This window comes from Alexandromys fortis, unplaced genomic scaffold, assembly GCF_014885135.2.
Source record: "Alexandromys fortis isolate MF-2015 unplaced genomic scaffold, M_Fortis_MF-2015_v1.1 scaffold_46, whole genome shotgun sequence".
NCBI lineage: Eukaryota > Metazoa > Chordata > Mammalia > Rodentia > Cricetidae > Alexandromys > Alexandromys fortis.
The window spans coordinates 10,779,506-10,793,450 of NW_026067919.1; the positions used below are offsets into that span (position 1 = coordinate 10,779,506).

Below are 13,945 nucleotides of genomic sequence, written 5' to 3' on the forward strand. Positions count from 1 at the left end.
CCGAACAAATAAAGGGCTCCCATGTGAGTCAGATGACAGAGCCCCGTGACAATCCTGGAACCCTGCATGAGCATCACACAGACTACAGGGTGCACTGAGCACCTCTAGTTCCCAGTATCCTGAATCTCTACCTCACTGCAGTGAACAGAAACCCCGTACTACCCAACTCAGGTCCTGGTGGGTATAAGTACATGCAGGGTGACAGACAAGGACATGATCAGGGAGATGGGGGGGTCACTGTAGGCAAAGCGTGCAAGAGTCAGAGCCTGACTGCAGGTGCTTTCCCTGGTCAATGAGGTTGGCACAGGCAGGGGTACAGCCAGAGACAGCCACCAGGAGCCTGTGTTCTGCCTCAGTTCTGTTCTGCTGTCTGAGGCTCAAATCAAAGCAAGCAACTATGCGCTCTCCAAATCTATTTAAAGGGTGTGAGGTTTTCTACTTTAGAACATCTGTCTGCCACCTCCTGGCTTTCACATTCTCATAGAAAAAATGGTGTTGAGATGAAGAGTGAGAAAGGAGGAAAACGAGACTAAAAAAGTCCTGTTTTATTTCTCGGCTGCCTTGTTCCTACCTGGAGGCAACTGCTGGGAAGCTCTGGAAGTAAGGAAAGGGTCCCCAGGAATGACGTACTCACCTGCCCAGGACCCTTGAGACACTGCACAGCCTGCTTGTGAGTGAGGCCGCACAGACTCACTCCATCCACCTGCAGGAGCCGGTCACCTGGAAAAGGAGGGCTGGTCATGTGCCCTGTCCCCCAGGGATGCTAGAAGAACTCTCTGTAAGACTCCTGCCTATGGGGTAGGAAGCAGAGCTGCCAGGTGACCCTGGGCTCAGCAGGAGCCTGCATGAGCCTGAGCATCAGCTGCCTCTCTGGACTGCTGTGCCCCTGGGCCTGTTCCTGAGGCACAGGACAGAGCAAGGACTTGAAAGCCTGTCTATTATTGGCTCATAGAATGGCCAAGTCAGGTCTTGTCACCCTTGTCTTTCCTCCCATTCTCCTGTGAAACTATTTTTTAAAACATTTTCAACTCACTCGGGGTAATATTTATATCCTGAGGATGTTTTCTATTTCAAAAAAGGGTCAGGGAAACAATAGCTGATGCTAGAAATACTGGAGCTCAAGGGAAACAGAAATAAATAATCTCTTCAGTGGCTTTTTCTGGTTCAGTTGCACAGTTTCAGGGAAGAAAAACCACTCTTTCCTTCAGAGCAACAAGAAGTGATCCAGGCCAGAGAAAACACTCACAGTGGCCCTGTTCTAAAGTGGGGTCACCAATGCCAAGTGTGTTTTCTAGAGGAGGGCACCTCATGATATCCCCCATCTGAAGTGAGGTCACCAATGCCAGCTCTTTTATTCTGGAGGAGGCATAGAGAAAGCTCACAGCTCACAATGCCACCTATGCTAAAGTGGTGTCACCGGTATCGGCCCTGTCCTCCTAAGGAAGCAATGCTCTCCCCCGGAAGCAAGTTTCTCTTACGTTTCCTACTTGATTTTTATTATGGGCTTTAGACCACTGCCAACTGATCAGATGGGTGAAGCAGATGAAATGCCCTTCCCCCACCCTTCCCAGGCAAAGACCTCAGGCCCTGGAGAAACAGGGGGCTCTAAAACTGAAATGAACAAGGCTTGAGTTTCCCAGGGTTCAAAACCACAGAAAGCAGAACTCCCAGGATGACATGGCCCTCACCCTGCAGGATCTGTCCTTCCTTGGCAGCTGGGCCTCCAGGAATTATAGACTTCACAAAGATTCCTCCATGAGGGACACTTGTGTTAATGCCACCCTAGAAAACACAAGACAATACTCAAAACCCATCTATCCCGTCTGGGATGCCTCCTAAGCTCCCTCCCAAGAGAACCCACCTCTCCCCCACAACGATATAGCCCACACTGACAGTCTTCTCCCTTCACCCCAACAAACTCTCCTCCCCAGTGAACAAGATGGTCAGGTTTACACAGACCATAGAAATATAGGCTGAGTGACTAAATCAAACCAAGCCAAGCCACAGGGGGCGCAAGCGGAGTCCTGTGTGGTACACAAGATCTGTGTGCCACAAGCAGTGTAAGTAGGCTTGCCCTAAGGGCTGAGGACTTGTGTCTGGCACACCCCGTATGTTTGCATGTTTGTGAGCACAAATTCGGGAGGAAAAATAAGTTTAACCTACTCAGTATCTTGCAACTCTTTTCTTTTTTTCTAAGATAGGATCTCTCTATGTAGCCCAGGCTAGCATTAAACCCAGGTACTTACTCTCCTGCCTCCTAAGTCATAAAGTTACAGGCATGTGCCACTGTGCCTGCTTCTGCAATCTGTTTTTTAAACTTGATAATAGAGTATGAACCTGCAGGTCAGAAGATCAAGCTCCAAGGCTGCTTCTTTATTCCCACTTACTTTATAAAGGTAAACACGCATAAAGACTGATATTTTATTCATGGTATTTTCATTCCTGGCCAGTCTCTTACTCCTTCCCTGCCTCCACTTCCTACCTCACTCCTAACAACACAATCATAGTGAATATGCACTCAACCACCTCTCTTTGTTGCTCTCCTTACTAATTCAATCACATAGAATTGACAATGGACAGCCAAGCCAGCCAGCGGAGACACTCTGTTTATGTTGGATCTTGACTGTCCCTCATAGGCCTTGTGTCATGGCTCCTGACTCACACTATTGGAAGGCAGTGGAACCTGCAAAAGTGGGGCAGAGTGGCAAGTCTTTAGGCCACAGGAGGGAGCCCTTCAAGAGGCTAATGAGACCCTATTCTTCCTCTTTCCTTTACTTCCTGGCCACGAGGGAGTGGCTTTATCCACCCCATCCTTCCACCATGATATGGTACCACAGTCCCAAAGCAGGAGCCAGCCAATCATGGACTGAAGCCTCCAAAACCAAAGAGCATAATGGACCTCTTCACTTTGTAATTTGATTATGTTTCTGGTATTCATTATAGTGGTAGAAGTTCATTAGCAGACACTGTGGGCCAATGGAATTCTATGCAAGGCTCCAGACTCCTCGGAAACTCTGTTTCTAGCAATGCTAACACAAAACTTCAAAGTGGCCAAGCACCTGGAAGGGGCCTATGATCTGCTCACGATCCGGCTGCTGCTGTGAGCTCTCATAGCCTCGCCTTCCTTGCCGAACCCCAGGCTATTGGTCCTCTACCTCTCTAGCTCCTCAGCTGGGTTAGAAAAGCCTACTGAACTTGCACAGAAACCATGCAGTTCTCCCATCCCAGGGAAACAGATTTTAGTCTGTGTCGTGCTATTTATTTAGTAGCTGTTGTGTCTGATTAACAAACACAGAGCAATCCAGCTCAGCTAGGTTACATGTTGTGCAAAATAGAGGCTCGTAGTCAATATTTTCCGCATGGCTTTCTTCTCAAGGAATACCTGGTGGAAACCTTTCTAGTGGGTGGAGCTAGTACTGATTCCTTTGTCTTGGGGACATCAACTTGGATTCTATGCAGTGTGCCAGAGCTAACCTTTCCTCAGCTGATCTGTACTCAGTGTCTCCACTGCGCTTGTCGCTGATGGCAACACAGCACCCGACACATTCACACGCCCAGCCTTTCTCAGTGGGATCCACATCTCTGTGTTTGTGGGCCCAGAATATGTGCATTTTTTCCTTACAGTAGATTTGCCAGCTTGTGTCCTAACGTGAATGTGTGTGTGATGATTCATATTTCCACCAGCTCAGTGTGACAGTACCCTTTTTTGTGTCACACCAGCTATATTTGGCTAAACTGACAGTTATAAATTCTAAAGTTTCCCTTTAACTTGCCTGTAGCTTTACATGGGTTTCAATGCCTTTTATTTGTTTAATGGCCATTTGGATTTAAGGGAGACATTTCAATGATTATTTTTAAATGGAACTTCTCCAGAGACAATCAGTGTTCTTGCTAGCCCGAAGAAATCACCAATCTCCTGTTGGCATGTGCATATGCATATATCTGAATATCTAAATTTTAGCAAGTTTTTTAGATGAGAAATTGCTGTGTTTGGTGTCTCCTGATGGGATTGTTTTATCAAGCCAAGAATAAATTGGCCATTTTAGTCCCAGCCTGTTCAGGCCCTATGGATGCACGCGCCCGTTTCCCAGTGTTAAAATCATCTGCTGGCAGTTTAGCAACTCAAGGATCCTTGCTCTAGATGCAAAAGGGAAGCAAGGCATGCTCTCTTCACTCTTTTCTTGGTTACCTGTGAAAGTTTTCACTGTCTTTGACATTTCCTTATACACTAGAAATTTGCACTCTGTTTCTTTGAATTCAACAGTGTCATCCCGGAAGTCCAGCCCTTTCCCAAGGTCTTAAGTTAGGGGTCATATTGAGTGTTCACTAATGCAAGCAGCGCCTCCCCAATCCTCTGAATCTGTGTGCACCCCTTTGTAGACACCACTTACTGTACCCTTAGGAGACAGGTTACACGGGGAATCTCCTTCCTTAGACATCTGCCAGTGAAGCTCAAAAGCCAGAGGCAAAATGTCAAATGCGTGGAAAACCTCAAAGACTGAACTTTGCTGGCTTCTGAATGATGGAGCACAAGTTTATTTCAATCTTACTTGGGAGGGCAGTGAGTTTTCCACTCACCTTTGGTTTCCATCCATAAAGTTCTGCCTTATTGCCTCTTTTTGCTGTCCAGCTGAAGCTTGAAGCCAGACAACTTCACCCAGGTTCTCTCCCATCACCTCTTTCTTCTGTTGCTCTTCCTCAGAGCCTGCCCACAGCACAACCTCAAGTGGCTCTGTCGCCCAGTTTGACTTTTGATTCTCACTCCCTACAGAAAGCTCAGTTTATCCCTTACGTACAACGTGCACTTAAACACAATGAGCACATTATCGGGGCAGAATGCCCTCCAAGGCTCTGTATGGATAGCGTTTTACTGTTTTCCAAGCTCCCTAAAGTCTTACTGTCACGCTGAATCCAAGGGTCCCATCTTCTTTAACCAGCTCCACAAAGTAGATTTCACCAGCATTGGTTTCTCGAGGCGATGGAGGACAATAACCAGCAGCCTGTCCCAAACAAACAGAAAAACGAAGCCATGAGGCACGTGCCCTACCTCTGCAGATACTCAGTTCTCATTCGCTACCAGGAGCCAGCAGCACTGCCTCCAGCAAGAGCATGAGCCCAGAGAGACTTCTCCAGCTTTATCCATTCCTACCCATGGGACTCTCTCGCCCCCATTTTCTAATCCATATAACTGGCCTCCAAGAGTGCCTCCTACCCGTGAAAGTCCTGGTACGTGGCAGGGACTGAAGGAATGCAGAGACTTCCTGTCTGCACTCACTTGGCAAACATCCATGCCAGCACTGAAGCTGTTCAGGTCCTTCCTCTATCACTCAACACATGATGGCAGCCAAGTACAGCATGCTGGCCACCAGACCTACAGCAACTCCTGGAGGCAAAGCAAATCTCAAGAGGACTTCTGACCATTCTTAGCTAGACTGGCCATGTTATGGTTGATTTTTCAGTAGCTAAGGGGTTTATGAAAAATATCATACCACGTACCAGGCAATTTCCTTAGTACTTGTGACAATAACTATATAAGACTTGTTCATCCATTCAACTATTCATGAGACATTTATTGAACAGGGTTAGGCTGTGGTCTGAACACCTCCTCCACAAATCATCCTTAAATTTAATTACAATTGATATAATTAAGAGATGAGGCTTTCTTAGAAATTATGCCATGAAGCCTCATGACTGCATTGCTGTGAGAAGAGGCTATGCGTAAAAAGGAGGAACTTGTCCCATTTTTTTCTTTCTGTCTCTCACGCTCATGCACACTCTCCCTCATGTCAGGCCTCCCACCATACATGACACAACACAGTAACCTTCACCAGATACAGCTTCTCCATCTGGGACATCCCAGCTGCCAAAGCATTATCCAAATAAACCATTGTTTGTAATTCATCCATTTTATTAGGGCACCAGAAAGGGGAACAAGGATCTGGGCACAACTGTGATGATGAGACCCACCTGCCCATGATAAATGGCTGTCTAAGGGGCTTGAGTCTCTTAGCAGGGAGATTCCCAATCACATAACCAATAACTGTTGTGGTAGTAAGTTCATGAAGCTATGACTAAAGGGAGTGTTATCAGCTGGACCCTCAGAGATGCAGCTGGTATAGGAAAACCTGGAACTCAAAGCGAGGTCCGGCTGAAAAGTATTGTGGCATATTATTTGTGTGTTAATAAATAAAGCTTGCCTGAAGGTCAGTGCAAAGCAGCCACACTAGTCGGCCATACAGGCCAGGCAGTGGTTGCACACACTGTTATTCCCAGCAGCCACACTCGTTTGCCACAGAGGCCAAGATAGTGATGATGCACGCCTTTAATCCCAGAAATAGAGATGGGTCTCAGTCTCAGTCTGAGGATTCGTGGAGGCAGGATTGCCCATTTTCGGTCTGAGGTAGAGGTTAGAGCTAGTAGTTGGCTGCTTTGCTTTTATGATCTTCAGGTTGAACCCCACTATCTGTCTCTGGACTTTTATTATTTGTGCTACACATAAGCTCAAGGGCACATCTGGAGTTTCCACAGGTTGTGCTAAGCTGAGTGACCATTGCATCTAGACAGAAAATGCTCCCCTTGCTGTCCATGCTCCACTGTCTCTATGTGCTCTATAGTCTGAGATTCCTGGTCCATGTTGAAAATACTGTTAACTCACTGGAAAATAAATAAGCTGAAGTTAACTAAAAATCACTATTTCAACAGAAGAGCTTCAGGAGAGTTTTGCAGAGAACAGAGGAAACGTCAGGTATTTCAAGGACTCCACACTCCTTGAATCTTAAGGAATGAGACAACGGTCAAGGATGAGATCCAAAGTGGGCGTGTGATATCACTACACCACTGGTTATCTGACCACAAAGCTGGTCACAAGTTCCAAGAACCTGACGATGTAGGTCCTATAGATGTTCAGTACCCTCTCAACTGCCCCTAAAACCAGCTTGCAGGTTTCCCACCCTACAGAGTTTTCTGCTGAGTCCTGCAAGAAGGAAGCCTTCTAAAGAGCAGCCTGGGAACATGGTTTCTGCTCTCAAATCCAACACCATGGATTGCGGACTCAGATCTACCACCAACTCCCTGGAGTTTTAGCACAATCCTTTTCTCTTTGTGCCCCGGGTAAAAACACTCCAGAAGGAGTTGACAGTCATACTGCCTTATATAACTGCCACCGAGCTTTCGTGAGATCTCTCATATAAAGTGCCCAGGACACTGCTGAACACATAAGCAGGTGGCTGTTGCTATCATTATTATTCTCTTTGACTATGCCCACCTCTGACCTCAGCTTCCCAAATGCTGGGATTACAGGGGTGAGCCTCTGAGGCCAGCTGTATCCAGCTCATCATGCCTGCGCTGTGTGGATGAGCATCATGGCCAACTAAGAAGATATCAACAATAAAAGAGCCCTACTCCATGCCAGACCTTAGTGCTTGGGAACAGAACATATGACATCGTAACAAAACCACGCAGTAAAATGACTCCTACTTTAAGTAACCTGTGAAGCAACATGAGTAGACAAGTCTCTGGCCTCCTCTGGCTCTTCTAACCTGAAGCCCGTCATGGGAACCAAGGATTTTCCAACCTTTCCCCGAACAAGGCATAAGGTCCTCATGTGAGAAGTACCTTCCTTGTGCCCAGATGAAACTGCGAAGGCTAAGGGTCAGGGATCCAGAGAATCACACTAACACCCTCTTTAATGTCCCCCAGTGGACTCCTGCTTTCTGCTTAGTTACAGTTCTCCATTTACACCAAACCTCCTATAGAATACACCTCGGTTTAACTGTATCTGTGGGTCTTCTTTCCACACAAAATCTCCTGTAAAACATATATTCAATAAACATATATGCTCTTTTCTTGCCAACATGCCTGTGTCTCAAGGGCCCTATCCAATAATTCTGCACAATGCCCATAGCATGCTTCTCTGAACTGTGAGCGAGGGATCTGTCTGTTCTGTTCTTTGCTGTATTAGCAGCTGACCAGAGCCTCATACATATGCACTGGTTGATGAGTATCTGTGGAATGAAAGATAACTTTGCTTGGTTGAAGCCACTGAGTCTGGAGGAAGCAGTAGCCCCACCTAGATTGGAAAGAGTATGTAGAGTTTCAGCTTGTCCTGTGGCTATGCATGGCGAGCCCTCCCTTGGGAGTGGTTCACAAAATGAAAACCGCTTGAATGCCATAGCTTAGCAGTGATAAGCTCCGGTACCATTTTCCCCAATACTTGGGCCAAAGTGACAAACCCAAACAGCTGCTCACTGGTGAGTACAGGCTTCATCTTTGAGGTTCTGGTGGACAGACATTACTCTTCTTCCTCCATGAGAGAAACACGGGAGACATAGAGCAACCTGTCTAGAAGCTCCAAAAGAATGAGAAGGTCCGCGTGCTCAGCCTGGGCCAGGGAGGGGAGTTAATGCCGAGCATGTTTCAAAGGTTCTGGCAGTTTTTAGAGAAAGCAATGAGCAGCATCAGAGCCTGGGGTAGAAGCAGTGGATTCTGTAGCTACTCCGAACCTGGAGCTGAGAGGGGCAAGAGGATGATGGAAGCCAGGAAGTCATCCCCTAGTAAAGATCAGCTGGTAGGTGCTCTGTTCATCACTGAGGGGGTTTCCACCTAGGTCAGCACATGGCCAGTGGCACGCTTATCCCTATTTTTGGTAGAATTTTTCAGGCTCGTGTGAAAGCTTCTTCCAGGCAGAATCAACTAAAATAGCCAATGAACATGAGCTGCAAGGGACCCAGAGCAAAAGAAAAGGGTGGACCTGAGAGGCCATGGGGGACTTGCCTACCAGTCACTAAGAAGACAGCAGGCAATGCAGAGCAGAGACTGAAGCCAAAGCCACACTTTGTTCCCTTGCTCCAGGGGGCAATGGTAAGCACAGAATTATTTAGCTACTAGCTCAAGGACCAATTAGAAGTCAAGATTATAAGACATTTAGTGGTCCATGCCTTGCCCCAGCACCGACCAATCCCCTCACATTGGCATTATGAGAAATAGTTCTAATAAATGAGTAGGAACACTTGAGGCTCCAACTGAGTCCTGCCCCCTGTGTCAGTAGCTCTACCTGCTTCCCATGCTGGGAAGAGGTTAAGCAACTTGTAGCTGCTTGACAGGACACATCAAGAGCACAGGACAGCATAGGATATGGGAGCACCACTGGACTCCACAGACTATATTCTCTTTCTTCTAGATTCTAGATCGTAGACCAAGAAGATTCGCATCTTTAACAATAGAAGGGAGAATGGAGGCCCCTGCCTGGGTGATGAACTCTGCACCTGAGCCATTTCTGGTCCTCTGGCATTTCTGTCCTGGTCACGTGTGGGCGCTGACTCTCTTCCCTGGCACCCATTGCTCGGGATATCTGTACAGAACGTGCCAGAACTTGCTGTACTATTCTTTTCTTCACTGGAGATATTTCCACAAACACCTACAAAAACAAGCCAAGAGATCAATATTTGGAAAGACTGGCATATTGGTAGCATCCTATGAGACATAGAACTTTTCCTTGAGTGACAAGAGCTTTTAGAGTTGCAGAGGATGCTCTGAATTCATCATTTCATGAAGAATGCTGCATTCAGAATAAAGAGAGGATTTTAGAAGTGATCAGAAATGTAAATAGAAGTCATTTGTGTTATCCAGTTATGAAAACATGAGAGCAAGGAGAGTGAGGAATGCCAGTCCCTCTTTATAAAACTCCTGTCATTCATGTGATGGGAAGGGATATGAGAAGAAAAAAGATGAGGAGAAAAGAGGAGAGCAGAGAAGAGGAGAGGAGAGGAGAGGAGAGGAGAGGAGAGGAGAGGAGAGGAGAGGAGAGGAGAGGAGAGGAGAGGAGAGGAGAGGAGAGGAGAGGAGACCAGAGGAGAGGAGAGGAGACCAGAGGAGAGGAGACCAGAGGAGACCAGAGGAGACGAGAGGAGAGGGGGGATGAGATCTTTTCATCCTCTCAAGAGGCCACCAGGAAGGTGTTATCTCAGTTTAATTAGAATCAGATTAATTATTTAATGAATTAATTAAAACAGAATCAAAAGGATGAACTAACTTGTCCCAAACCCCATACTCAACATGTGGGACTTCTCTTAGCTCTGACCTTCTGCAAAACCATGAGGGGCACAGCTGTTACCAGCATGTGACAAAAAGACCAACATGTAGCATCCTTGGGCTATATTTGGTAATACCAGGCTCTGGGCTCCTCTAAGAGATGGCTGCTCATGGATTCCTGCTTACTCTAACTGGCAGAGAACAACCTCACCCTCCTTCCCAGATGCACAGGTGACTGCTCCACCTGAGCCCAGCTGTAGACACCTTAGACTTGAGCGCCAATAAGAACTCCCTCCCCATCATGCAAGGAGAGCGGGTGGGAATGCATAGACACTGGGTGTATCCAGCCACACCTAATGAGGAGGCTGCTGCCTTTCAGAAAGACATGCAATCCTGGGACCCCGCTCTGGCTCTGAGATTACACAGCATACTGATTTGTGCCGCTGGGTTGCCTCCTTGCGAGACAGGACTATGTTTGCAGGGAGTTACACAAAAGACCTACATGGAGCTCTGTGTTTTGTGCCCATGGTGGTAGCAGAGGAGGCTGTTCCATTGCTGAAAGTAAGATGAAATGTTACCTTTTGACTGTGAGATGATTAATTCTATGTTGTCAGGGGAATTCTGGATCATTCTAACAGCCATGTTGAACGTGAAACCCTCAAGACTGATGTGATTCAAGGCTAATATCTTCCCTCCTGGAGAAAAAAAAAAGACTCAATAACTCCAGCAAGGAAATAAGAAAGGTTGCTTACGACATCTCTGGTGACTTAACTTAAGGTGTACCTGGTTTGATCACTTTAGCCTTTTCTGCTGGTCCCCCAGGTATAAGGGAAGATATGAAAATGCCAGGCTTTGCTTGATCTGTATCTTCTCCCTCATTAATGACAAAACCTGTAATCCAAAATGGCATGTAATAATAAGATGATGCTTAATGACTTTGTGGCTCAATAGCTACCAAGTGGCATGACTGATCACTGCATCTGAACGAGACACCCTCTTTACCAACCATAGCTAATGACAGAAACGCAGCCCTCCAACACAGCTGGATGAGACAGGACTTGAGGTTGCTTGCATCCATCCTCTCTCTCTCTCTCTCTCTCTCTCTCTCTCTCTCTCTCTCTCTCTCTCTCTCACTGTGTGTGTGTATTTTACATGTGTGGAAATTCTCATGCATATGTGTTCATGCATGTGGAGCCCCAGAGTTTGATGTTTGAAGTCTTCCTGGGTTGTTCTCTACTTTTTTTTTATGTTTATGGGTGTTTGACTTACATGTATGTCTCTGTACCACATGTGTGAAATGCCTGTGAAGGTCAGAATGAGGTATCAGATCTCCTGAGATTGAAGTTATGGTTGTGAGCCATCATGTGAACTTTTGTCCCTTCACTTTGTTTATTGAAGCTGTTGGTCGCTGAACCCAAAGCTCACTGATTTCATCTAGTCAAATTAGCCAGCTTGCTGGAGGAATCCCTGGCTCAGCCTCCAGAGTGCTAGGAGTGGAGGCATAATACCACACACACCCAATCTTTTTATGTGGGTGCTGGGGAATCTAAACTCTGGTTTTACACTTGCACGACAAGCGTTTCATCAGCGGCACCATCTCCCCACTCCCAGGAAAGATGATCTCTAACCAAATAACCCGTCTCAGTGTCTTTTTTCATATATGTTTTTAAGTATTTTTAAATGTGTCTAATAATTGAAGATACAAAAGATTGACTACTCCTCTCCAACCTGTTCATACTGGAGAAAGCCTGGTGCAAGGTGTGTGGGGAAGGGGGGTTTTATTTTTATCTTGTGCTTAGATGCATCCAGAAAATATATCAGCACTTGCAAGGAATCTTTTGTACCAAAAGTGTTTGTGTTCTTTGCAGGCACTAAAAGGAAGGAAACAGTAGAAGGGATTGTTGAGAAACGCAAGATAGGAGAGAGGAGGCCAGACTAGGGAAATGAATGGTGCTTGTCCCCGCTCAATGACCGGAGCCTGAATCACGCCTTCAGGAAGCCCTCTTACCAAAGCCACGATGTGGATCACGCTTCAGCGTTACACACAAGATGTCTTGGTTGGATTCTCCCATACAGCTCTTCCTCCCACTGTTCTGTGACCCTGGAGGAGAATCAAAGCACCATATTTGGGTTTCCCTCCCAAATCAGTTGAAACACAACAAAACCACACACATACAAGCAAGAACAGGTCACAGCAAATCTCCCATTGGCTTGGCAACAGATCACTAAGAACATAGTTCGCCAAACTACAGCCGAGCCACTGCTGGTCAAGACTGGGCTGCAGGAACAGAGACTGTGGCAGGATGGCTGATTGTGTCCATTTTCTGAGTGATTCACCTTAGCCCTCCCCATTGGTGTTAGAGATGGAACCTAGGACTTTGAACATGTGAGGCAAATGTCCTATCGCTGTGCTAAACCCCTAGTTTTTGCTATTTTTTAGACATGATCTCTCTGTTTCTCGGGTTGACCTCCAACTTATTATGAACCCAACACTGGCTTCAAACTCTTGATCACCCTGCACTTGGATTGTAAGCATGAGCCACCAGGCTCACCTAACCTTTTTCCTGCACTCATCTTGAGACAAGATAAAGGATAAGTGCGGGCTGTACTTCATGTCAGTGACAATTGGAACTGAAACACAGAGATGAGACAGCAAAGTCTCTCCCATGAGTCTTGCAATAGCTTGGATCTCGAATGTCCCCAAAAGGACCATGAGTTGAAAGTTTTGTTGCCACTGTGTGTCGCTACTGGAGGTCTGGAGGTAATACAACCTTTAAGAGAGGTTGCCTTAAATGTCTGTAGATATTCACATGGATGGTTCTTGAAAAGGATACTCAATAGCAGTCTCTTTGTCTCTCTGTCTCTCTGCTTCCCGACTCTCATCAGTGAACAGGCCTCACCCATCATCCACTCCCACTATGATGCGCTCTACCATCACAGGCACGAAGCCATAGGGTCCAACAACCTGGACTGATAACCTCTTAAGTCATGGGTAAAACAAACCTTTTCTTTCTTTCTTTTATTGTGTTTCAGGTAGGATCTTATTATATAGCCCTGGCTGGGTCAGAACTTGATATATAACTAGGCTTGCCTCAACTCACAGAGATCCCCTGCCTCTGCCTTCCCACCTTTCCTCTTTTTAAACTGACTTCTCTCAGAAATTTGTTCTAATAACGGAAAGATAATATGGGTCTCTGAAATTAAAATGAATGAAATGTATGCCCTGGCAATGCTGAAGCATGCATGGGCAGCCAGTATATGGCGGTTCTGTTGAAACTGTCCATATTGGGTTTCATGGTCTACGTTGATGAGGACAACTGACCAGGTCCCTTCCTCAAGAGGGCACAAGATCTCATTACAGATGGTTGTGAGCCACCATGTAGTTGCTGGGAATTGAACTCAGTACCTTTGGAAGAGCAGGCAGTGCTCTTAACTGCTGAGCCATCCAGTCATGAAAGTGTAGGGACTGATGGCCCAGCTTGCTTGTCCTGGTGTACTTTCCAAATTTATGACTAGAGGAGACCCAAAGCAGAACCCTAATGCTGTTTCTAGAAAGCTGGAGTCCTGGGGTATGACACAATTTTTGTCACAATTCCAGCGGGAAAATCTCCCACTGGTGGCCAACCACCACAAGCAATTCACGTCTTTCCTCCCCAGGGACCATGCTTGAGTCTGTCAGGCAGACAGTTTAGTCAATCGTAGGGAGCTGTGGCAGCATCCAGATGTGGCTTCTGGTTTAACATCCTTTAAGTACCAGTAGTCTTCTTAGTTACAGCATCTCTGCCTTCGCTTTTGACTGAGCTTGAGGAGATAAACATACTGCCCTCCCTATGTCCCTATGGCTGCTTTCTGGGGAGCACGGGGAGATACTGGGAGTCCATGAGAAGCAGTAGAGGTGATATTCCTCACACTCAAC

The 13,945-nt window shown here is 46.4% G+C and overlaps 1 protein-coding gene across 6 annotated transcripts in view; it reads right to left on the reverse strand.

The window, feature by feature from the left end:
* Frmpd2 (FERM and PDZ domain containing 2) overlaps window positions 1-13,945 on the reverse strand; it is a 99,252-nt gene that overhangs the window by 20,613 nt on the left and 64,694 nt on the right. For all 6 annotated transcript variants that reach the window (XM_050140746.1, XM_050140745.1, XM_050140744.1 and 3 more), the window contains 7 exons: window positions 12,038-12,130; window positions 10,813-10,920; window positions 10,608-10,724; window positions 9,264-9,415; window positions 4,899-5,000; window positions 1,689-1,782; window positions 635-720 (listed from right to left, as the gene is read on the reverse strand). In XM_050140746.1, coding sequence (XP_049996703.1) covers window positions 635-720; window positions 1,689-1,782; window positions 4,899-5,000; window positions 9,264-9,415; window positions 10,608-10,724; window positions 10,813-10,920; window positions 12,038-12,130 — 752 coding nt within the window. The remainder of the gene's footprint in view (window positions 1-634; window positions 721-1,688; window positions 1,783-4,898; window positions 5,001-9,263; window positions 9,416-10,607; window positions 10,725-10,812; window positions 10,921-12,037; window positions 12,131-13,945) is intronic.